The sequence below is a fragment of the Schistocerca gregaria genome, chromosome 6, assembly GCF_023897955.1.
Source record: "Schistocerca gregaria isolate iqSchGreg1 chromosome 6, iqSchGreg1.2, whole genome shotgun sequence".
Taxonomy (NCBI): Eukaryota; Metazoa; Arthropoda; class Insecta; order Orthoptera; family Acrididae; genus Schistocerca; species Schistocerca gregaria.
Window position 1 is genome coordinate 33,147,405 of NC_064925.1, and position 25,655 is coordinate 33,173,059.

Here is a 25,655-nt window from a genome sequence, read left to right on the forward strand (position 1 = left end):
CTGTGAATTCGTTCTATGTCTGTTGTCGTGCCTCCCTGATAAATACTCCAAACAATGGAACAGTACTCTAGAATCGGTCGCACTAAAGTCTTGTGTGCCTTTTAATTGACAGATGCATTACATTTGCCGAGACCCCTTCCAGCAAACCGCAAGTCTTCGTCTTATCTTGTCTAGTACTGATTTCACGCGATGGTCCCATTTCTACCTCTGGATGCTTCTACGACGTGAACCGCTCAACATGTGGACCATTATTTTGTGATCACATAGTATTGGGTTCGTACATTCAAAGGGTCTGTCATCCATCACAGCAGGTGGAGACACTTTCGTACTCGTCCGACGACCACCTGCGGTCAACAGTCTTATAGCGCTGCTGATCCTGCTTACGTACACCGCCAGAAAAAATAAAATAGCCTTAAAGACAAGGTCATTTTATTAGGGGACAGGTAGTTAATCTTTGTAAAGTTCAGATCAAACGAAACACTCGTGTCACACTAAAGGGTACTCAAGTAGTCGTATCAGTACAGTTACCCCTCTCTGGCGGCAATGGCCGGCCGGAGTGGCCGTGCGGTTCTAGGCGCTACAGTCTGGAACCGAGTGACCGCTACGGTCGCAGGTTCGAATCCTGCCTCTGGAATTGATGTGTGTGATGTCCTTAGGTTAGTTAGGTTTAATTAGTTCTAAGTTCTAGGCGACTGATGACCTCAAAAGTTAAGTCGCATAGTGCTCAGAGCCATTTGAACCTCTTTTTTTTTTTTTTTTTTTTTTGGCGCAATGGAGGTGTGTATTACCGCATACAAACGATCATAAATGTGCCGAATGTCATCCTGCCATAAAAATAAACTATACTCCGCCCGAATAGGCCTTGGAGGTTCATGGGCACCGACCGGCCGCCATGTCATCCTGGCACGTGGCCGGCACACCGCTCTCCCGGCCGTGTGTCGGTTCACGAGGCCGGAGCCGCTGCTCCTCAGTCGAGCAGCTCCTCAGTTTGCCTCACAGTGGCTGAGGGCAGCCCGCTTGCCAGCAGCGCACGGCAGACCGCATGGTCGCCCATCGCCCATCCAAGTGCTGGCCCAACCCGACAGCGCTTGACTTCGGTGATCTGGCGGGAACCCGCGTTACTGGTGGGGCAAGGCCGTTGGCGTCATCCTGCCGTAGCTCGTGCAAACATCTTGCGCCTTTTGTTGCAATTCGGCAATGGTTCTTGCAGTCCCTCGGAAGCGAGTACGCTCCCGTTTCAGCATTTCTCACAAGTGTTCAGTTGGCAAAAGACCTGGTGATGTTGCTGGCCAGCGTGGATGTCGTAGTCCACGAAGAACATGTTGCATGTGAACGTGCATTGTCATACTGGAACGAACTCATCGTCTTGCTGCTGTAGAAGAAATGGCACCAGGATAGAAACAAATCATGTGCAATATTGTGGGCAGCGTTACTTTACCCTGTAGAGACACCAAATGTGATCGCGAGCTGTAACTGATGGTCCCGCACCGCAGACACACACCATAAAGCCTGAATTGAGAACTGCGTGTCGCTCTGGAATAGGTAGCTTGACAGGTCTACGCCACGTTATGTCGATCACTCGCGAACGGACAGAACCTGCTCTCATCACTGAAGACAACAGAGCGCGATTCAACTCTTTCGCCACTCCAGAGTAGCCATCCTTAGCAGTGTGTGGTGTCAAAGGCACGTGTGATACTAATCCTACTGCAAGTAGGCGGTTCCGAGTAGCTGCTGACGATACAGCAGCTGCAACAGCCGCCCTGATTTCGTCCCCGAATGATGCTTGGTTGGCCACCGCTGCTCGCACTTTGAAATATAAAGATAAGTGGTTATTAGTTGTTCAGATGTGTGTAAAAGTGCTGAGCTCATCGGTCCCTAGACTTACTCACTACTTAAATGGTAAGAACAACACACACACTCATGCCTGACGGAGGATTCGAACCTCCGACGGGGGGAGCTGCGCGAACCGCGGCAAGGCGCCTCAGAGGGCGGCAACAGGCACAGTGTCGACTCCTAAAACCAAGATTTACGCCAGGTCAAGTCTTCCATCTCTGGGAAAGTCGTGTCCCAATGAGGGGACGAATATGCCGACAAGGACTGACTGAAGCTCTATGACCGTTGCTAATAAAATCGTTATTTCAAGGCTAATGACCACACGAGCACATGCTGCCCGAGACATGAAGAATTACCCGTCAGTACGTAAGACTCCTGCACGAGGTATTATCTGCACTTCAGTACGACAGTATCCCGAAGGTGCTGAGAGCAGCAAGTCAGTCCTAAATCATTTATGGTGCGTCCGCACTATCTCGCAAAAAACGCCGCAGTAATCGCATTTTAAAATTACGGTAGTGGAATATCCACTTCACAACCAGATATTTGCCTACCATACGTCAACACGGCTTTCCATGCCAGTACAAAATGGCGGTAACAGAACGAGGCTCGGTGATCAAATGTTAGTCAAGTAACGTAACCTACCGTTTGTCAGTTTGTAGGCGTACAAAATTATCATGATGTCTGCCACTTTCGTACAATTTGCGCTGTGGAAAACATATCTGTAACCTCTGTTACGTGGGGTTATTTTCCAGCAACTTGTGCTTCTGTAGTCCTTAGAATCGTCAGCCTTTAAACAGCGTTTTACAGCTAAATGACCTGTATGAGGGGTACATCAGGCACATATACATATTTTACAATCAAATTTATTGGCTTTTATGCCATCGAGCTGGCTTAATTCGTGCTTGAGTACACCACTATGGCTCAACTTTAACAGTAGCTTCTTAATTTGAGGAGGAGCATTCCTAAGTATTATATCTGATCCGCTAATTTTATACTCGCTTTAACACGAAATACGTCAATCTAGCTCGCAATTCAGTTTTCTTCTTTTACTTATGAGATAGCACTTAATTGTTCACAAAATCGCCACGAACTAGAAACTGAAAGTGGCTGTCAGTAACTTGACAGGTTTTACCTTACCAGCTACGTGGTTATGGTGAAATTCTTGAACAGGATGGAGTAGCAGATGAGTAAAAATGTTACGACCCGTTGCCGTCTGGGAATGGTATATTTGTCACGTGACGCCTGCTCACTGTAACTATGTAAGAGACAGTACTGCATCAATGTGTGGTTGCTGGGGGCTGTCCAGTAGAACTTGTTGTCCCCCTCCAAGTGCCACTAGTGACGAGGTGTTTCGCGATGTCGCGGGACAATAGATCTCCTACTGCGCACTGAAGCGCTGCTCGGTTTCGGACTCTGCCAAAGGCATCGTCGATTTGCGACACGTAAAAAAGAAATAAATAAAGTAAAATAAAATAAAAAGCTCACTGTGCAGAAACCGCCGTTCGGAACCTGCCTCAGTGCTAAGAAGAAAGAATACAAGAGTATGAGCAGTGCACGGAAGTTTTGTGCCGCAGTGCTCTCATGCTACAGTCCCAAAAACAATACATTTTCGAGAAATGTGGTTCTCAACTTTCGACCTTCTCACTACAATTACTGACACAGGCCAATGTTTTGCCTTCGTTAATATTTCCTCATGATTATTCTGTTTCCAAATGTCCAGAAACTGCTGATGACAATGGAACTATGGTTTCTTAGGGCCGTGGTACGCACAAGTGCGTAGTGTAGTACTTCTAAGCTTAAGTGTCACCAGCTTCCATCCACTCCTGGAAGTTTCAAATTCACTTACAGTAGCTAGCTTGTGCAGATTCAAATTGTCAGCAGCTTCCTTGAAATTCAATCCTGGCAGATTCAGCTTCAACATCAGTAGCTTCATTCTTCCTTAATTCATTCAGCTCCAGATCGTCCTGGCAAATTCAGCTTCTGTATCAGTAGCTTCAGTCTTCCTTAATTCGTTCAGCTTCAGATCGTCCTGGTAGCTTCAGCTTCTGTGTCAAACAGCTTCCTTCTGTTTCTGTCCTGTCATATTCAGTTCGGGCTGCTCCAGACTCAGTATCAGCAGCTTTCGTCTGCTTCAGTTCTGGCAGCTTCAATTTTAATGGGGAGGCTACTAGGTCCCGAGTGAAGTGATCCTCAGCAAAGGCTCACTCCTGGCCGGTTGTTTTCCTCATTTTGCAATGTTACTGCGTCATCAACATTGAAAATAGGAATACCTGTATTTTATTTGCTTACTAAGCGTTTTCTGGCTGCACGTGTGTTGCTGTTCCAAGACTTTAGAAGAGTTCTCCTTCATTTACTCTACTCTAACTAAAAGAAAGTGAAGTACTGTGTTTAAGATCGTATCCACGGCGTATCATGACAGCGATTTTCATTTAAAAGATATTGCATGCTCTTCATTTCATAGAATGCTCCTCTGGTGTACTAAATACGTATTCGTTATAAGAATAATTGATATTAACTTTGAATTTCGTGATCTGTAATAATGGTCCGTCGTTTATTGCACAGTCATGCAAGAAAAGAAAACACATATCTCATTTCGTAGATGACGTGTACGAGTGAAGTTTGCTAACACTTCTGGAGCAGGGAAGTCCAACAGTGGGCTTGCTACTGGATATTATTTTGAAACTTATTTCATATCTGCACTCGAGACGTATATCGTAGCAGACGGCTATATTGTGTGGTGATATTGTAAAATTTTAATTTCCGTAATCAGTTGAAATATCGGCTCTATGTTGATGTCGTGGGCTGCATTTGCTGGCTATAGACTTTTAAGTGCAGCAGGGTTGCTGTATTCGTCAGTCCAGGACACCACTGTATGGATGTAACAACTGCGTACTTTTGCTGATAAGCTGTTAAAAACTGCCGTTATTTTCAGTTAAGGAAATAACCGCACAGGTAATGCAAATATAGCCATTCCATCATACGTCTCGTAAAAACGATAGAATTTACACGGCTTGTATGACACATTTTGCAGAAGTCCATAAAAGTCGTAGATAGTATTTTTGAGATATACGCCCTGAAATATGTTTTATAATGTTGCACAAATTCAGTTTCATAAACTTTTGAATACAAGAAACTGTTCGTCCAATGTTCTTTTAGTCAGAAGTTATGTCGAGATATTTGGTAAATCAACACTTGTAAAGTCTGATGTGCGGCCGGCGTATAAAAACCAACATATCAATGTGTAGGCTGTAAAATTGTCACGCAATACGAGATTTGTCTTTTGAACACAAATATACGTTCTATACCAGTTTATTTCCTGTAACAGACATCTAAACGACGTAATTTTCTCCTCAAGCCACACACTTCGAACAGATAAGAAAAAAAAGAAAGGTAAAGTGTGAGTAGGACTGGCGATGTGTGGGTTCTGTACGCTTTTGCGTATAAAAGACTGAATGGCTCACTCACTTATTCAGCATCACCCAGCCCAAACCGCTAAGGGTAGAAAGTGGAAATGTGGAGAGGATGTTGATCTTATACTGTAGAGCGCGAAACAGAGGAGCAAATGCTTTTTGAAAATACGTTGCTATTAGGGCGATTTTGAAGGTAGGCCTGTGAAAATTGGTATTTGGTGTCTTCGTCAAAAATAGATAAACCTCTGTGTCTGTGTTATTGGAAGTTAACGCCTATGGTGGTGAAAACAGTAGGTAAAAGTTTTTGAAAATAAATTATTATCAAAGAACTACTAAACTAGTCTACTTTTAAAGCTACACCAATGAAAACTAGTATTTGACTTCTTGGTTACAAATTACAAAATGCGTGTTTCAGTGTCTTTGGAAATTCAACCCCTAAAGGAGTAAAACAGGAGATGAAGAGTTTTATGAAAGATTTCATTATGAATGCATTTTCAAAGCTAAGCCTATGAAAATTTGCACTTGTCTTCTCAGCTACAATTCAAAAAAAAAAAAAAATGTGGCACTGTTTTTGAAAATTCAGCCCGTATGGGGGTAAAACAGAAGATTAAATTATTTCTGTAAATATTTCATTATGCAAGCATTTTTGAAGCTACATATATAAAAATTTGTACTTGGCTTCTTTGTTACAAATTAAAAAATATCACATGTCTGTTTTTGGACATTCAACCAGGGTAAAATAGGAGATGAATGTTTTATTAAAATATTTCCTTATGAAAGCATTTTTAAAGCTTAATCTATGAAAACACGTATTTGGCTTCTCGGCTAGACAGGAAAGAAACACGTGTTTCACTAGTTTTTTGAAATTCAGCGTCTAAGGAAACCGCTATGTACAGGAACTTGAAATTTGGAGAGGATGGTGGTCTTATACTGTGGGCATCAGTCAAGAGGGGATTGCCGAAATTCCACGCCTAAAGCGGATGAAATAGGGGATGAAATGCTTTTTCAAATGATGTCTCTATTAAGGCAATTTTGAAGATGTTATTGTTGTTGCGGTCCTCAGTCCAAAGACCGGTTTGATACTCTTTTAGAAATAAAAAATACGTGTTTCATTGTTTTTGGCAATTCAGTCTCCAAGGGGCAAACCAGGGATTACAATTACTAAAAAAATATTTCGATGTATTAAAAAAATTTAAAGCTGTGTCTATGAAAACTGCTCTTTTGCTTATCGGTTAAACATAAATAAATACATGTTAGGCGCCAAAGGTTTCTTTGGAAATATCCCAACAAGAACGAAAAAGGCACAATTAAGCAAAAACATTTGACTCCAGCTACCAGAATCACTTCTAGGCCTGAAGTACCCCCGGAAACGATCTTTCTTCTAAGTCCTTAATTAGCGTGAAAAGTTTAGAAGGTGTTGCAGTTTGTAACAACGTACAAATTAGATTAAAGAAAAGCAAAAAGGAAAAAAAGAAACAAAATCTGTCCACACCATTCAGTCTACGCTAGTGAAGCCGATGGCGCTAAGCTAGTTATGCATACAGATGTTAATAACAATAATAATAACGATAATAATTTAGTGTGGCTCATTGGCTCGGCGCCAGTCTTTTTTCTGGACGCCACTTGGGCGACTTGTGTGTTCGCAACCCTAACCCGTTTATCAGACCGGCGAAAGGGCATCTGCAGTTCAATTTGAAACCCGAATCATGTTCTGTTCCTCACGACTTGTGGAATCGTTGAGAAGTGTAGATTAAATTTAAACTAAGACTCAAACATCCACCATCCGCCGGAGATTCGGTCCCATGACCTCTCGGTTTCCAGGCAGGCGTGTTACGCAAGAACCCTTTTGTTGTTGTTTTTTTTTTTTAATTCTGCACGATTTTGCGTGTCATCCTTGCGCAGGGGACCATGCTGATCTTCTCTTTTCTTTCTCTCCCAATTTTGGTATATGTCCCGCCGAAGCCAGTTCTTCAGGCGCTACATTTATATAGATAAGTCATCTAATGATTCTGATGAATCAGCTTGCTGGTATCAAAAAATCTTCATCTACATGGATTCTCTATTATTCCAATCTCGTATAGAGCGTGGAAAGAACGAACGCTTATATCTTTCCGTACGCGCTCTGCTTTCCTTATTTTATCGTGGTGATCGATTCTCCCTATGTAGGTCGGTGTCAACAAAATATTATCGCATTCGGAGAAGAAAGGTGGTGATTGGAATTTCGTGAGAAGATACCGTCGCAACGAAAATCGTCTTCCTTTTAATGATGACCAGCTTAGATCCTCTATCATTTCTGTGACACTCTCTCCCATATTTCGCGACAATACAAAACGTGCTGCCCTTCTCTGAGATTTTTCGATGTACTCCGTCAGTCCTACCTGGTAAGGATCCCACACCGCGCAGCAGTATTCTAAAAGAGGACGGGCAAGCGTAGTGTAGGCAGTCTCCTTAGTAGATCTGTAACATTTTCTAAGTGTCCTGCCAATGAAACGCAGACATCGGTTAGCCTTCCCCACAACATTTTCTGTGTGTTCCTTCCAATTTAACTTATTCATAATTGTAATTCCTAGGTATTTAGTTGAATGTACGGCCTTCAGATTTGACTGATTTATCATGTAACCGAAGTTTAACGGATCGAACTTTTCGTTATTTAGGTCAAGTGCCAATTTTCGCACCATTCAGATATCCTTTCTAAATCGTTTTGAAATTTGTTTTGATCTTTTGATGACTTTACTAGTCGATAAACGACAGCGTCATCTGCAGACAACCTAAGACGGCTGCTGAGATTGTCTCCTAATTCGTTTATATAGATTAGTACAAGCAAAGGGCGTATAATACTACCTTGGGGAATGCGAGGAATTACTTCTGTTATACTCCATGACTTTCCGTCAATTACTACGAACTGTGACCCCTGAAGGGAAATCACGAATCCAGTCTGATAGCTCAGACGATATTCTATAAGCATGCAATTTCACTACAAGCCGCTTGTGTGGTACAGTGTCAAAAGAATTCCGGAAATCCAGAAATACGGAATCGATCTGAAACTCCTTGTCAATAGCACTCAACACTTCATACGAATAAAGAGCCAGTTGTGTTTCACAATAGTCCGTTTTCTTCGAAGTAATTCATGTTGTTCGAACACAATATACGTCCCAAAATCCTGTTGCATACAGACGGTAATGATATGGGCATCCACTAAATAACAATTTAGTGGATCACTCCTACTACCTTTCTTGAATATTGGTGTGACCTGTGCAACTTTCCAGTCTTTGGGTACGGATCTGTCTGCGAGCGAATGGTTGTATACGATTGTTAAGTATGGAGCTAATGCATCAGCATACTCTGAAAGGAACCTAATTGATATAGACTGGACCAGAAGACATGTGACATAAATGGTCGTATCTTTGGACTGCGGTGACTTACAAGCTTAAACTTGTAACGGCGCCAGGAGACCGTGGACCTTAGCATTTCACATAAACTTCAACTGCATACTTCAACCCGTTCGTGAGAAAACGGGTCCGTGACTGACAGGCAGACAGTGAAGTGATCCTATAATGGCTCTGTATTTAGTGATCGAGGTGAGGACTCTAAAAAGGTTATTTTTCAATAAACCAGTAATACACTGTTCGTGCAATAACTCTAATTTCATAAATATACTTTACATAATATCGAACAAATTCGAGCAGTGAAATTTTACTTGATCGTAGCTTAAGACGGACTTAGACAAGCTGACGTATTGTGTTTCAGTTACGATAGATTTCCGAATATTTCGGTGCCGACTGCCATGTGCTGAACGCCGCTCGCGTGTTTCGGCTGCTCTGACCTGAAACAACAGAACTCGTGCTGAACAAATAATAACAAATAAAACATTTCCTTTACTTACCCTGTGTGACTGAAGTGCGACGGTACGAGTCTCATCCTTTACATTTTGTGACTCTTGTATATTTATTTAGCTAACTTGAGACGTAAAAAGTGAGTTGAAGACACAATACAGCGAGTGTACATTGTGTTGCGCCTGAAACAGATGAGCCAGCTAAGAGAGGCCACCGTGCGTCCAGAGCTGCAAGTCTCGCTAGACAGTAGTGGACAACGTCGCAAAAACTTTTAGATACCCAAGAATTTTTTTTATTTTTGTAGCCGAAGACAAGCGATAGGTCCTTTCTCTAATAAAACTGAAATACTTGTTTCTGTGGCGTAAGAAATTGCGTACGGAGCGGACTTGAACGCATGGTACTCGATCGTATTGTAAAAAGGTATTGTGGAGAAGACTTGCCATAAATGTCCGGACTGTCCAGCTGCACCAAACTTAAACAAGTGTGCAACTCGGAAACAGTTGGTGTATTTATATACTCCTTCTGTCAGTGTTGTCTAGAGATGCAACAAATTAAAGAAACGGAATACAAAATCTTTCACGGGGGGATTGGGACCGCATACAGACTCAGCTCGTACTTACGGCCGCTGGCCTATTACAGGGATGCTAGGCAGTAGGACGTGGTTGGCGGAAGCCTGTGGCAGTGCAGGGCCACCGGCCACCGTGCCGCTGTCGGTGGTGTGCGGGGGGGGGGGGGGGGGGGCGCAGCCGAGCTCTGCCTGCCCGGCCCGTGCTCCCCCGCCGGAGTAAATCCCGGCCCACCGAAATTACATTGTTAGCGAGCGAGCCGGCGCGCCATTATCATAATGCGGTGCGCTGCTCGCCCCTGCTCGCCGGTCTAGTGACCGCGACGGGGGGGGGGGGGGGACAGGGAAGTGGTGGTGGGGGAACAGGGAAGTGGGGGGGGGAGGGGGGACGAGAGCCATGTGTACGACACTGGACTACTGTCGACGCGTCGCACAGGGCGAGGACGTGCAGCGTCACTCCGACAGACAGGGAGGTCACGGCAGGTGTCACAAAACTATTTCCCAGAACTTCACTCAGTGAAATAGGTGTCAAAATAAGCCACCGTCCCGGATAATCCATATATAATCTACCGTTTCAGAAAAACGACGCTCAATGTTTTCGAGGTAATTTATGTGTCTTTTAGCGAGTTAACAGCCACCCTTAACATACCTCCTGCAATATGCCGACAACACCTCCTTCCTGGCCACCCATCATATCCTTCAACTCTTCCGTGCCCCTCTCCAACGCTACCCGAATCTCCTAATCAACTCGTGTAACATGTGGAAACTTCAAGTAAATCCGCAGAAGAGCGAAAGCACTATCTTTGGCTGCATCACTCGGCGTTTGCGTCGTCCAGACTCCCATCTCTCCACCTACACTACAACTAACCCATCCCTCTGACTATCAAAGTATTTAGGACTAACTGCCGACTGAAAACGTACATAGAACGCATGTCTCCTTATCATCCAATACAAAACCCGAAACTGACTGAAACTATTAATAGCCCGCACTAGCGGCTACACGCTTCTCCTATTATCCTCACCTCTGAGTCACCCATTCGCCTGGACTTTTGCCTCGCCTAACCTATGTAGGTCAATTCCTGTGGAGGTATGCACTCGACCTTGCCTCCCCTATCCGCGTACCTTCACCACCTCGCATCCTGTACTGACTCGTGCACTTGCCACGCCTTCCTCCGCTCCTAGAGCACCATCGGACTCGTACATTAATCGCAAAATCCAGTCCCATCAGCGAGTTTCCAGTCCACGTACCCTGCTCCGCCACTACGTCCACGATCCACATTGCGTCCACCTCCGTGCCTTGTCTCTAGGAAGCCTGCATGCTCGGTTCGCTAGACAAACAGTGAAACAACACGGAGTAATGACTTTTGCTATAACAAGACAAGTACAAATACTTAACTCTGAATCAGTCTTCAGTCTTCAGTAAGTAACACTTCTGATCCTAGCGACCGCTTCTAACAAGAAGTCTGCCAACTGAGCTGCAGTGACTGCTGATCTCTAACTGAGCTACGTACTCTGACGAAGTGGCTAACGTTAGAGCTGCTATCGAAGTGGGGCGCCACCAATCGGGCGCTACGCTAATGTCGTCTTCACGTAGGGGCCGCTGCTGTCGCGATGTCATCCTGCAAGGGGGTCAGTCAGTTTGCGATTGTCTGACGTCTTCTGACAGCCGTCTCTTCTCTGTCGTTCCAGACTGGCGTGCCGGCGCTAACTTTGCGCTGTAACATTATCCATTCTCTCCCGCCGGAATTTTAACCGACTCCCACTCCCCAACGATGAAACCTGTCCCGAGGTATACCACTCTTTTTAACCCTAGTCACAACATTCCTATCATTTTCTCTTTAATCCTTCATCCATCTTGCTGACTTCTAGTTGGTACAGCGCCCCCATGCTCATACTCGTGAACACACCTTCATCGCGACAATTTTTTCGTATGACCATTCCACCATGGCATCATCCACGTTCGAGAGTGACTTTATTTTAACTGCAATAGAAAATCGACCAGTTTAAAACTCACCAGGGTTTTCCATGTATGTGTATTTTACAAATCCTCGTTTATTGTCACGTGTTTGTATGTAAATATCTTCACTGTCGGGCACCTATGTATTCTTTTACGAAATCACCTGTTATTGTCACCTTTTATATGTTTTAACCATTTTTAAATACAGTTTTCGTAACCTTTGGCTGAAGAACGGTTTTTGTCCACTGCCAGCCAGTCCCCGTTGTGAGGAATTGAAATGGCAAAAAAGAAAAAGAAAACCACCGAAGCGTCGAGTCTGCCTTCGGCAGCGGCGAGGCGCGCACGCCTGTTGTGCTGCCTGCTGGCGAGCGGCCGTTTGTTTACTTCCGCGTAGCGGCTCGTGTTACCAGTCGCGTTTTCCCACCACCGAGCCACGATCAAATTATCTGTTCCTTTGCATCACGAACGACCAAAGGTGTATGAAGTAGAACGTTTTATACGGAGTGAAACGTGTCTCCCGCCACAAGAGATTCTCGGAATTCGTTTTTCGATCCTCAGTACTAGTGTGTACATAAAGCTGGCGAATTACGAGCTGTGCGATGCGTTGTGCGGCGACACGACAACGGTCCCAAGTCCGATACTCTGACGGCAATATAGGGAATGTCGTGTTTGATCACGCTAGTCTCGGCCTCCGAACGTTGAAAGCTTTCGAAATGCCGTTTGAGGTACCGTCGGACGTTGTGGTGGCCGCCTTTAAGTCCTACGGCAACGTCGTCAGTCAGGTTGACGATACGCTGAAGACGTTCGAAACCTACCGTGTCCTCAATGTTGCCCAAGTCGGAAACACGTGCCTTCCTGCTGGGTTACTGTCGGCTGCAGGGCCAGTCGCGCACCTGTTTTGGTTGGGCCAAGAAGGCCACGTCCGCTCTGAATGTCACCGACGTAGACTGGTTCGGACGCCCGCCATGTTCCCCTGTCGAACGCCCCCGCGTCGGGGCTGCCTGGTGCGCTCACTCTGAACCAGTCGGCACCGGCGTCAGCTCCTCTCGACGGCGCGACGCACGGTTTGCCTGTCTGTGCTACACTGCCGCAGTACCAGCGGACGATGCCCGTCGGCAGACGCGAGCCGTCTGTCCGGGCCCCCCGGTTGTCGGTGACGGAGCTCTACCGACTTCCGCCTTTCTGCCGCTTGACCGCATGTCGGAAGGCAGCCGCCCTCCCACTTGACACGGAACAGCGTGTTAGGAAGCAACGGCGGCTGGAGGAAACGGAAGCGACAACGGCGTGCTCCTCGTGATGACTCCCTCCACCCCCCCCCCCCCTGTCCTCTGACGCCCCGCCACCGGACGTCTCCCCCCACTTCTATCTCCAGTTAGCTACCACCCACGGACACCGATCTTCCCCCCCGCCTGCGTCTGATGCGGTCCCCCCCCCCCCCCTCCCTATCTCTATCTGACGCTACCAGTGGGCGCAGTTCTGATATAGTTCCACTGAACCAGCCAGGTGCGACGTCTGTCTCCTGGGCGGATGACGTCGATACTGAGGATGGACATTCTGGAGGTGTACTGAGAGGTGGAACCCAGTTGGCGGGGTCGGGTTCCTCCCCGCCCTCCTGGCAGCTGTTCAAATTCAATAGCATAGCCACTCGGTCAATGCCATTCGCACACATCGCCAAGTGGCGTTACTCCGTGAAATGTTGTTTGCAGCGGACGCTGACTGTGCCCTCCTTAAAGTGGTGCACCTTGCAACGTTCTGTGCTCACCGTGGCTTGATTATTGTTTCTGACAGGGTGGGCAGTAAGGTTTCGCCACTTCCCCTTTTGGTCAGTTCTGAGATGCTTGTAAGTAGGAGTGGCACGAGTGTATGTTCTTGTAACTGATGACTGTGCCGTGTTGTTACACGTCGCCACATACAGGGCGGAGAAAAACTGTCACGAAATTTTAACCGTGGATAGCTGAAGCCAGTAGGAACCAAAATTACTAATGTTGTGTAGGTAGACAACGCAACATTTTTAATCTACGGAATCTTGGCGCCACGCGCTCCGAGTGGCCGTGGGATTGCTCTGTTGCCGTTCGTCGGTTGACGAGCAGCATTATGGTTGTCGGTTCATAAATACAAACGTCCATCGGTCCGCCTACCTCCTCAACTTACCGGGGCAAAGTACCTTCACTTTTTTTTGCGAGAAACTGTACCGGACCTGCTGGAAGGTGTTCCCTTCGACATAGGACTACGCGTGGGGTCGCAGCACGATGGGCCGCCAGCACCTAACAGTCGTGCCGTGCGCCAATACCTAAGTGCACTGTTCGGCGGGCGGAGGTGCTCTTAGGACGTGGCCCCCGCGGTCGCCACGCCTCACGCCAGCGGACTTTTTCCTGTGGGGGTTCTAGTTCACCCACCCGGACGCGAACCTCATAGAAGCAAAGATGGATTAATGGACCGCATTCAACATGCCGCCAATCACATCAGGGCAATGCCACGTATCTTCGAAAGAGTTCGGCAAAACACCGTTCGACTTTATCAAGATTGTGTCGCGTCAGAGGGCCGCCAGTTCGAGCACCTGCTTTGACTAAACAATGTCCTAGTTGCAAAAAAGGCAATTTTCAGGGCTGACACAATGTGTAAAAGACTTTCTGTACGCGACCTAACAGCTATTTACGGGTTTGTTCCCGGTGCGTCTTATCGTGGAACTAGATCGGATGGAGCCTGGCGGATTCGCCGCCACTCTAGAAGGCTGGTGCAACTAGCGTGCGCGCCGCCTCGGATACGTCGCGCTCTCTGCCAGGCAAAGCGCACGCGGTCGGCGTTGCCCAGAGCATCCGGCAGCAGGGCAGTTATGTGGCCAATTGGAGTGCGTTTCTTTACTTTTAAAACTGTGCGTTGTCGACCTACGCAACATTCGTAACTTGGTTCCTATTGGCATCAGCTGTTCAAGATTAAAATTTCGTGACATAATTTTTGTCCACCGTGTTTACATCCTCACTAAATAAAAACTTACGTGCCACTCGTGCAAAGGGAAAAGTTTCATTGTGTTTTACGGTTTATACATAAATTTTATGTCGCCAGCTTTCACTCAGTTTTACTACAGTTCTGTACCGTCGAGTTCAACATGTTCCTTTATCACGCATCATGCACTTTTAACGTTTTTCGTGTAACTCCCTACATAATGTCTCTTTTTCTTCATTTTTCATTTTGTATGTAAATCTCTAATTCAGATTGTGAACGGCCGGCTAATGGCCCCGCATTATTCTTTCTGTCAACAGATTTCAGTACTTTTGCCTCACTGGTGTACCAGTTTGCTTCCTCCTTCGCTTACTCTACTCCGTGTTCTGCGCTCACTGGTAGCACACCGCGTCTTGTATTCGTCCACCGCGGCGCTCGGGATCACAGCACCGAGCATAGGTGTCCGGGTATTCATTGCATATTTCTTTACCCAGGCAGTCGTCTGTAGTACTGTCTGGTGTCACTTTGGCATTGTCTTGGGCTTTACAGCACGTAGACCGGCCGGTGGCTTTTAATTCTTTTATGGATTTATTATCTCTCGTCTCTTGCTATTTTCAGTACGCTACCTGAAGATGGGTGTACAAGAGCCCGAAACAGGTCGTGTTCTAAACAAACGAACCATACAACTTGAAAGTTAGCAGGGTCGGTGGGGCAGTTTATTACTCTACGATTTGTTCGACCCGACTACTATTATGACCAAACCGATTGCTGGACTGCTACACAACATGAGTTGCATACTATTACTAGCGTATCGGTGCCAGTGGTTAGTCACTGGGAGCCTTGCTGCCACGTAGATTGTATCACATAGGGGGAGCAGCGGGCTAACGTCCACATAACGTTTGTTACGTGTCGTAAGTACCACAGACCACGACCTCCATATTTCTCGAAGATGTTTGGCTCTCAAAGACTGCCCTGCTCTCCCGCTCTCGATGCTACTCATTGTAAACAATCTTGCGAAGCAACAGATCAACCAAGTAATATTGTAATGAAAAACGGTGTTGCAGCAAATAAGAAAAGGGACCTACCGTGATAAATAAAATGTAATTCAGAGGCACAGTGTTCTCCAACAAAGCACATGTTACAACTGCAAGGGATTGCTATTACAGTATTGTTTGGCACCTGTAGTTACTCCGAGAGCACACAAATGACAGAGTATCAGGATAACGTCTTCGCTTACGCCCCCTACGATGGCACATCTTTCTTTTATGTTCATAAATTATCTTCACAATGAATTAGGCTCTATCCTTCAGAACAATGCAATATACGTCAGCCCCCTTCTGGAACAATCTGCCGAACCATGCAAGAGATCTCTTACGCATGACGATAAGACTGCATCTTGGTTGCGGTATGCGGTTCTGCCGTCGTTGTGAAGTTCATCACAGTTCCGATGAGAATTCGTATCACAGAATCAAAATCACTGTCTCGTGTACACTTTTATTGCCGTTTTAAGTTGCGGAATAACCTGTCGCTACTCAGCTGCTGTGCCTGGAAAGCCATTTGTACTGTAAAATTACCTGCTGATCGAATAAAATTAGCATTTCATTGGGGCGATCAGATACTGGTCTGTCCAAAATGAAGGACCCATAGTGATTCTCTAGAACGAAACGCCAACGTCAAAATCAGCGCTCACCTCCATTTTATTCGTACCTCCGCATCGACGAATAATCACGTCGTTGCGCATTTTATAAACTAATGAAAGAAATTGGCATGTAACAGAGGAGATCGTTTTCTTAAGCCCTGTCCTCAATTATAAGGTTTAGATTGGATTTAAAATATATTTTTCTTAAGCCGAAGGGTTAAGAACAAGTGGGACTGCTTCCTCTCGACGCCGACGCCTCGTAGTATCGCCGTGGAAGTTCTGCAGGGGGGTTCCCCATCAGCATTCACAATCCCACGCGCTTTCTGATAAGGGAACGGTATTACTACGCCGAAACTGTTCTAGAAGGTACTGGAAGCCCCCACTTCCCGGCGCTTGTGGCACTCCCATCTACATCCGGCCACGTCCACCAATGCGCATTCCCATTCGAGATGAGTCAGAGCCTTCTATAGCGATCGTTCGACGTTGGCCTGCCCACTGCCTTCTGCGTACTCTCATTTATATTTATTTTGATCAATAACGAAAATATAAGGGGCGTTGAAAAATAAACGAGCCGGAGGCATAATTACAGAAACCAGAACTTGTATGTTAGAAGTATTGACCCTGGCTGTCGAGACACTTGTCCTATTGTGACACAAGGCGGTGAATGGCTGTCTCATGAGATTCCCGGGGCTGCGATGTTAACCAGTTCCGCGCATACAGCTTGGTGTCGTCATCCGAGTTCAATCGTTTGCCTCTCAGAGCCTTTTTAAGGGAACTTAAAATGGCATAATCACAGGGAGTGAGGTGCGGACTCTATGGATGGTGGCCGAGAGTCTCCCATTTTAATTTCTGCAGGTGTCGCGACTGTGCTGGCCGTATGGGGCTTTGCATTTTCGTGGAGCAGAATGACCCCACGGGTGAGACTGCCTGGTCGCTTTGATTTGACCGCTTGTCGAATGGTGGTTAAGGCTTGCGAGTAACGCTGTTGTCCTGTGGTGCAGGAAGTGAATCAGAATTGGCCATCTTGGTCAAAGAAGAACGCCAGCATAACCTTTGCTGCATTCGTGTGGATGGCCTTCGCTTTTTTTTTTTTTTTTTTTGTGATGGTGACCTCAGATGCTTCCACTGGAGGCTTTCCCGTTTTGATTTTGGTTCGAAGTGATGACACCGTGGCTCATCTCCAGCCACCACTCGCGCCAGGAACGAATTCCCTTCCCGAGCATAGCGCTGCAGATGAGCAAGAGGGCCATTCGACGTGGAAATGGAAATTTGTGGTAAGGTCTTAAGGGACCAAACTGCTGAGGTCATCGGTCCCTAAGCTTACGCACTAATCCAACTTAAAATAACTTACGCAAAGCACAACACACACACACACACACACACACCCATGCCCGAGGGAGGACTCGAACCTCCGACGGCGGGAAGCCGTGACTCGGCGCCTCAGATCGCTCGGCTAAACCCCCGCGGCATTCGACATAGTTCCTGGTGGGGTTGAAGACTGTGGGGCACCCACTGGGTACACACTTTGCGCAGGTGCAGTCGTTCCCTCACGATGGTGTGAACACTTCCGATCACGGCGGCTGTGGTCCTGGGTAATGAGTGCCTCCACGAGCTGGACGATGTCGTCGGTAATGCGGTGTGGTGCTCCAGACTGTGCATCATCGGCTAACGACGCCCGTCCTTCCCTGAAGCGCTTGTGCCACGCCTTGACCCTTGCAAGTGACATTCGTCGGCGAATGTCCGCTGTCAGAAAACCAACAACACCTCGTTCTTCTTCTTTTGACGCCTCCATGTCACTGTTTGCAATGCGACTGGCAACCACCGAGTTTCACAAGCAAAATGTTGGCAGATTGTTTCGAGACGATCGCCGTATCGCTCAGAGAGAAAATGCAAGCAAAATCGGCATTTCGCAAGAAGGTGTGGGTCACATTATTGCGTTGCTTGGCTATCGAAAGATCTGTGCACGATGGGTACCCCGAATGTTGACTCCTGCAATGAAAGCACACAGGGTTCAAGTTTGCCAGGAACTACTCTCGCCTTACGAGAATGAAGGTGACACCTTTCTCCATTCACTTGTGACTGGAGATGAAACCTGGGTACACCATTACGATCCTGAGACGAAACGTCAGTCTGCGGAATATCGATACAAAGACTCGCCCCTTAAAAAGAAATTCAAGACGCAGCCCTCAGCTGGTAAAATCATGGACACAGTGTTCTGGGACGCAGATGCTGTTATCCGTATCGATTTCCTCGATCGTGGAACAACAATAAATTCATAGCGTCACATTACAACGCAGCGAACTCTGAAACGACTGCTAAGGAGGACCCGAAAGGAAAAGGGAAATCTTTTCCCGCAGCATGACAAAGCCAAACCACACACTTTACGTGCCACCACAGCAGAACTTCAGAGACTGAATCTCACCAACGTACGGGATACTCCGTAGATTTAGCACCGCCTGACTTCCATGTGTTCCCGATAATGAAAGACGATCTGTGGAGACATCATTATGCTTCTGATGAAGACTTTGAGAGCCACCCTGAGTCGCCGAGCGGTTCTAGGCGCTACAGTGTGGAACCGCGCACCGCTACGGCCGATGGTTCGAATCCTGTCTCGAGCACGGATGTGTGTGGTGTCCTTAGGTTAGTTAGATTTAAGTAGTTCTAAGTTCTAGGGGACTGATGACCTCAGAAGGTAAGCGCCATAGTGCTCAGAGCCATATTTGAAGACGTTGAGAGAAAAGTGTGGTTGCGGAAACAGAGTGTCAACTTGTTCCGTGACGGCTTCAGAAAGCTTGTTGATCGTTGGCAGATACGTATCCAGTTAGCTGGTCATTATGTGCGAAAGTGAATATGGTACTTAAAGATCACATTCTAAGAATTATTTCTGCGTTTGATTTATTGAAATATTCCCATCCAAACCGAATTAACGATTACTTTTCATTCAGTGCTCGTGTATTAATTCACGTCGCCGTATGGGTGGCCTGAATTACTTTGGTTTGAATGTGAGTGAAGCCCTGACGTTGTTATTAATACTGTAGAAGCCTTTGAATGAAATTGCAAGGTAGAGTGGGTATGTTGACAGTTGCTACGTTACGCGCTGTAGCGGCATGTCCCGCCCGGCTCAGCCCCCAGCCGCCGCGCTGACTCGCGCGTCCCCTGTTGCAGCTGCAGGTGGAGGTGCTGGACCGCAACGACAGCCCGCCGGCGCTGTCGCCGTCGTCGCCGCGCGAGCTGTCCGTGTCGGAGGAGCTGCCGCCGGGCCCCGCGCCGCTCGCCGTGCTCACCGCCAGCGACCCCGACCTGGAGGGCGAGCTGCGCTTCTCGCTGCTGCCGCCGCCCGCCGCCGCTCCAGCCGCCGCCGCCGCCGCCGACCGCTTCGCGCTGGACGCGCGCTCCGGCGCCCTGACGCTGCGCGCGCCGCTGGACCGCGAGGCCGCCGACGAGTACGTGCTGGTGGTGCGGCTCTCCGACGGCGTCCAGCACTCCGACACCGCCATCACCGTCCGCGTGAGTACCCCCCTATATACAGTACAGCGTGTACCAAAAAGAATCTGCGGCCTAAAGGAGTCGTATCTGTTGTGTTATTTGAGATATGTGCGTCAACGACGTATTGTGGCACACAGCAAACTCTCGGGTTTTACATGGTTCCCGCTAGCTATACTCGGTTCGTCGTAAGAATAAACGTGATGTAAACAAACACAAACGCGATGGTTGGTCAGAAGGAGTACTACACCTACACATGTTGTTGTTGTTGCGCTCTTGGAAGTAGGTCGTACTTACGCTATGTGATCAAAAATATCCGGCCACCCCCAAAAACATACGTTTTTCATACTAGGTGCATTTCGCTGCCACTCACTGCCAGGTACCCCGTATCAGCGACCTCAGTAATCATCACACGTCGCGAGAGAGCAGAATGGGGCGCTCCGCGGAACTCACAGACTTCGACCGTGGTCACATGACCGAGTGTCACTTGTGTCGTACGTCTGTACGCGAGATTTGCACACTCCTAAACATCCCTTGGTCCACTCTTTCCGATGTGATAGGGAAGTGGAAACTTGAAGGGACACGTACAGCACAAACATGTACAGACCGACCTCGTCTGTTGACTGACGGAGACCGCCAACAGTTGAAATGGGTCGTAAGATGTAATAGGCACACATCTATACAGATCAGCACACAGGAATATCAAACTCCATCAGCATCCACTGCAAGTACTGTCACAGTTAGGCGGGAGATGAGTAAACTTGGATTTCATGGTCGAGCGGCTGCTCATAAGCCATACATCACGCCGGTAAATGCAAAACGAAGCCTCGCTTTATGTAAGGAGTGTAAACGTTGGACGATTGAACAGTGGAAAAATGTTATGTGGAGTGACGAATCACGCTACAGAATGTAGCAATCCGATAGCAGGGTGTGGGTATGGTGAATGCCCGCAGAATGTCATCTGCCAGCGTGTGTAGTGCCAATAGTAAAATACGGAGGCGGTGGTGTTACGGTGTCGTCGTGTTTTCCATGGACGAGCTTGCACCCTTTGTTGTTTTGCGTGGCACTTCTTCCTTCTCACTGTTGAAGACCAATTCACGGATGGCGATTGGATCTTTCAACGCGATCGAACACCTGTTCATAATGCAGGGCCTGTGGCGGAGTGGTTACACGTCAATAAGATCCCTATAATAGACAGGTCTGCACAGAGTCCTGCCCTGAATCCTATACAACACCTTTGGGATGTTTTGGAACGCCGACTCGGTGCCAGGCCTCACCGACCGACACCGATACCACTCCTCAGTGCAGCACTTGGTGAAAAATTGGCCACCATTCCCCAAGAAACCTTCTAGCACCCGTATACCTGCCAGAGTGGAAGCTGGCCAATACCATATTCAATTGTAGCATTATCGATGGAGGGTGCCATGAACGTTAAAGTAATTTGAGCGAGGTGTCCGGATACTTTTGATCACGTAGTGTATGTATTATATTATTACTAAGTTACGTTACATTAAACTTTAAGGTACTCAAATGTATTAGAAGCCTTCAACGTTTGTTTTTTTTTAATCACGCTTTACTTAAGTAGTTCTTATTTCAAAACTCGTGTACAGTCACTGTCTCTGCAATGTTGTGCTATGATTGCCGCGCTCTTAATGCGCAGTACGAAAATGACTGAGGCTGGTTCCTGTTCCGTAGTGAAACACGGATGTCGAATGCGGATAGAGAGAGTCGAGAAATAGGTTGTTCTTAATGTTTATTGTAAATTTATACATTTAATCGGCTATGAAGCTTTCCGAGGGACTGTATTAGATACAGTTGGAACACAAGTGTACGTTCGTGTATAGCGAAATTGGTAAGGCAGCAGCTTCGAAACTGGTTGTAACAAATGGTTCGCTGGTTGTAACAAATGGTTCGCTGGTTTAAGTCCCGCTCGAGTCAGTTTTCTTTTCCTTCGTGCAGTTCGAATTACCTACATCTGGCAATTTTAATTTTTCCTGAATAACGCACGTCTTCTTGTTTCTAGTTACGTATTGCACGCAAAATTCCTGTTTTCATTTCAAACATTAATACCCAACTAACAATATTTGGTGAAAGACTCTTTATAAAGGCTGCATAACAACATGCAATTTGTGGTCTTCATGAGTAATAAAAAGGGCGGAAATGATGTTGACGTTGATCTCTATTCGAATTATTTGTACAGGTTCCGAAACTCTCTGATCTGAGGTTGTGCAAAACTTGTGTTGGTGTGTGTAGTTGTAAATTACGCACTGCGAAGATGCAACTGAATCCGCGTATTGTTCATTTCTTTGGTGATAACGGATAAACTCCACTGGCATCACTCTAATCGCTATGAGGTACCACTGTAACACCCACTGTTATTATTTAGGAAATGGAAAAACTTTGTGCTTCGATAAGGGCGACCAACAACTTCCTCAGTGCCGAATTTTCCTTTCTGAGATAAAAATCATAAAGCTGTCGACGGATCTCACGGAAAGTAATTCACACTGGTAATGCGTTTATCGATATAACGCATTTTCCCGAAGAGCTTCAAGCTTCTGTCACGCCTGATTCCTTTTATTTCTCGAATATATCCTTACCAATCTTCGCATTACTGTTTTTGTTTAAGTTGAGAGCTGCAGCAGTTTCGTCGATTACACATTTAACGGGGAAAAGTAGGACCTTGTTAAGTTTCTCACTCTCAGAGTGGAGACATGACACGCGCCGTATCTCTCTCGGCTAACACTGCACAGCAATCCCTTGGCCTGAAGAATGACGCGGAACTTGGCCACTCGTAGCTTTCGAGAAATTTCTTTTTGACATTGTTTAGTACCAAATATCAAACGACAGTAACAACGAATAAAATAACTCCTGGAACACTAAACAGGACAACGAACAAAATCACAGTGTATGGCGAAACATAAAGCTGCCAGAAACTCAAACAGCAAACAGTGTGTAAGCAGGAAGTGTTGCGGTGCGGGCTGCAGGTTTGGCAGCCCGCGGTGCTCGTTGCGTGTCGTGGGACTGGCGGAATGCCCCCCTCCCTCTCCCCCCCCCCCCCCCCCCCCGCCACCACTCCACTACCACTACTGCCGTTGCAGCTGCACAGACTGTAGAAGAGTGCGGGAGGATCACCATTCTCACGTGACTTCCCGCCTAGCCTTGTTACCTGAAGGCTACCCTTTGCTCGCGGCTACCACGTTTAGTCCGTGCGATCTGCCATTCACGCAGCGGTGCAGTAATCGAGAGTATCTTCTGTACCGTAGAGACGTTGTTTCCACACAAGTGTTTGCTGGATGGATGTCACGTCGTCTGCGCAGACGTAGATACACACGCGGTGATCATCGGTCCAAATCGCTTCTGGTTTGAATGTAGGCCGTCAGGGATCCATCTCTACCGGACTGAGCGGAGACAAATGAATCACGTAGGCATACTCAACGACAGAAACAGATTCTGTTTGGGGTGCACACGGCAAAAACTAGAGGAGAGAGAAAAACTACTACGAAATAAGGTCTGTCCGTATCGCCAATAGACCAGTAAAATCCTTCTTGGTCCTATATTCGGTGTGCACGAGACTGACGTAGGGCTGGTAACGATTTCTTTAGTAGCTAAGCTGGATTTATATGTCAGTAGCGACCAGACCTGGCTTCACGTGAATATCTGTGGCCGTACGATTTATTGTATAATATCTCCTTTGATCCGTTGTGGATACTGGACGGCCTCCAGTTAGATATTTACCAAAGAAAAATGCCCAAACATCCGTATGTTTTTAAAACTTGTTGTTATATTTATTAAAACGATCAGTTTCGGCCCCTATGCACTCCATATGTAATCAGATACGCTGACGCGTTTTCGAAGTGTTGACAACAGTTGAGCACACCAGTAGCCCGTGAAATTCTGAAAGACTTCAGACAGATGGTGGTCATGTTGGGCTGCGGCTGTTTCCTTTACCGCTATTCGCGCCAGATACAGCCTATTCTCTAGTCGAGCAGCTCCTAGCCCACATCGCGGGCACGAGATGTCGCTCCTAATGCCTCCTAAATATGGAACAGATAAAAAAATAACACTTTCACTCTCACCATTACTGAGATTACGCCGAACATACAGTCTGAAAGCGCAGCGAGGGACTTTAATTTGTAGAAAGTATATAGATTCTTTACAGAAGACTGGTGAAACTCGTAGAAGCCAACCTCGGTGAAGATAAGCTGGATTTCGGAGAAATTAGGAACACGCGTGGCAATAGTGACCATACGACTTATTTTTGAAGGTAGGTTAAGGTAATGCAAACCTACGTTTATACGATTTGTAGTCCTGAAGAAAGCATTTGACAATGTTGACTGGAACACTCTTTTCGAAATTCTGGAGCTAGCAGGAGTAAAATACAGCGAACGAAAGGCTACTTACAACTTGTACAGAAACCAGTCGGCAGTGATGTATGACGTTGAATTCTCTCACAGACAAGCTGTTTTTCCTGTGACTGAAAAAATGATTACATTTTGCAGCATTTCTTGTGAAATGTCTTAAAACAATCCCTTTTTGGTACAAGACACAGAAAAATTCGTGATTTTCCACATTTCGTAGATTAATACCCCTGAGCGTAAAGCCTACCTACACCTTCCTGGCCAGTGACTAAATCTGCGTATCGTGCAGTATTCCGTGGCTCAGGTGCCGATCTTTCTCCTCGGTAAAGACCAATCCATTTGCAATGTCTCAGGCAATAATTCACTGCTACATCTGAGTAATAACTCATCTTAAAGACTTCCTCTTTCCGTTTAAAATAACTTTTCGTTGCATAAGAAGAAACAACGCCCAGAATAGGAAGAAACGCTACACCGCTGACGTCCACACAACCGTGCGCGGCGTCTGCTAAGATTGCCCATTATCCGTAACTTTTTCACCAGAGACAAATAGAATATCTCTGTACTGTAACGGTCAAACGGTGCTTGCAATCGCCATTGCCCATCCAAAGTTGAAACTTTAAACACGTAGCAAAAAAGAGTGTGCGATTTTGATGTCGCTCGGCGGCAACATTGCTAAACAGACGATTGAACCAGCCTCGTACCTCCCTACCACTACTTATTTACGAGCTCAGCGGTACTGCAGGTTGAAGAAAGCCTGCTCCCCCCTGTCGCAGACAGTAGGCGCAGGAAATGGACGCAGGAAACGAGGTGTCGCAGTGTGACCTTAACGCCGGTCTGCCGTAGAGTGAAAGATTATGCGAGATCGCACTCTACAGATGGCGACATGTCGGCGAAAGGACTGCAGTGCACTTGTGGAGGGGCGCGCTCGAAGCGGGCGCAGGCGTCGCAGCCAGCGCCTGGCCTCTGCTCGATACGCTGCGGCGCGAGGCCGGGCCGCGTCGCACGCCGGTACAGCGGCGGCGAGAGACGGGCCGCCGCGCGTGCGTCTCGCAGGTACACGGCCCTCGCTCGCTCGCTCTGCTCAGCGGAAAAAATGCGTTTCTAAACCAGTTAACTCGCACCTGGGCGTGTTCGTACTAACGATGATCGCATCTTCTACTGGAATCTGCTGTTATGTAGACTTAGTGATTAACAGTACGACAACAAAATTTAATTTAAAGTCAGTACTCGATATAAATGGTGTAACTGCTTGTTTATAACGTATAGTCTCTTCTACTTAACAGCCCTCATTTCATACGAGAAGTGGTGCCTTATGCAACTGCTAATTGTTCCGGCATGATTTTAATTTTATTCTACCCCAGTACAGACGTAACAAATTACAAGTTGGTCTCTGGACTTCCGATCGTTGTAGGAGTAATAACAATAAGACTTCATAACACTGGATTCCAGTAGATGATGCAATTCTCGTTTGTACGTACACACCTAGTTACGAGTTAACAGGTATACAAGCGTAGTTTGTCTCCTGAATTGAGCAAGCGAGCTAACGCAGACCTACCTTCGTGACGTACGCGCCGCGGCCCTTCTTTGCCGTAGGCCTCAGTCTTCATGGCGTGTACACGCTGTATCTAAGACGACAG

At 46.8% G+C, this 25,655-nt stretch overlaps 1 protein-coding gene and 1 non-coding gene across 2 annotated transcripts in view; one reads left to right on the top strand and one right to left on the bottom strand.

Moving 5' to 3' along the window:
- LOC126278037 (cadherin-related tumor suppressor) overlaps positions 1-25,655 on the top strand; it is an 817,086-nt gene that overhangs the window by 322,598 nt on the left and 468,833 nt on the right. The window contains 1 exon segment of the mRNA XM_049977779.1: positions 19,343-19,684. Coding sequence (XP_049833736.1) covers positions 19,343-19,684 — 342 coding nt within the window.
- On the bottom strand, positions 7,101-7,210 carry LOC126279760 (U6 spliceosomal RNA). The gene has a single exon (XR_007551211.1). It is a non-coding gene; the product is annotated as a U6 spliceosomal RNA (small nuclear RNA).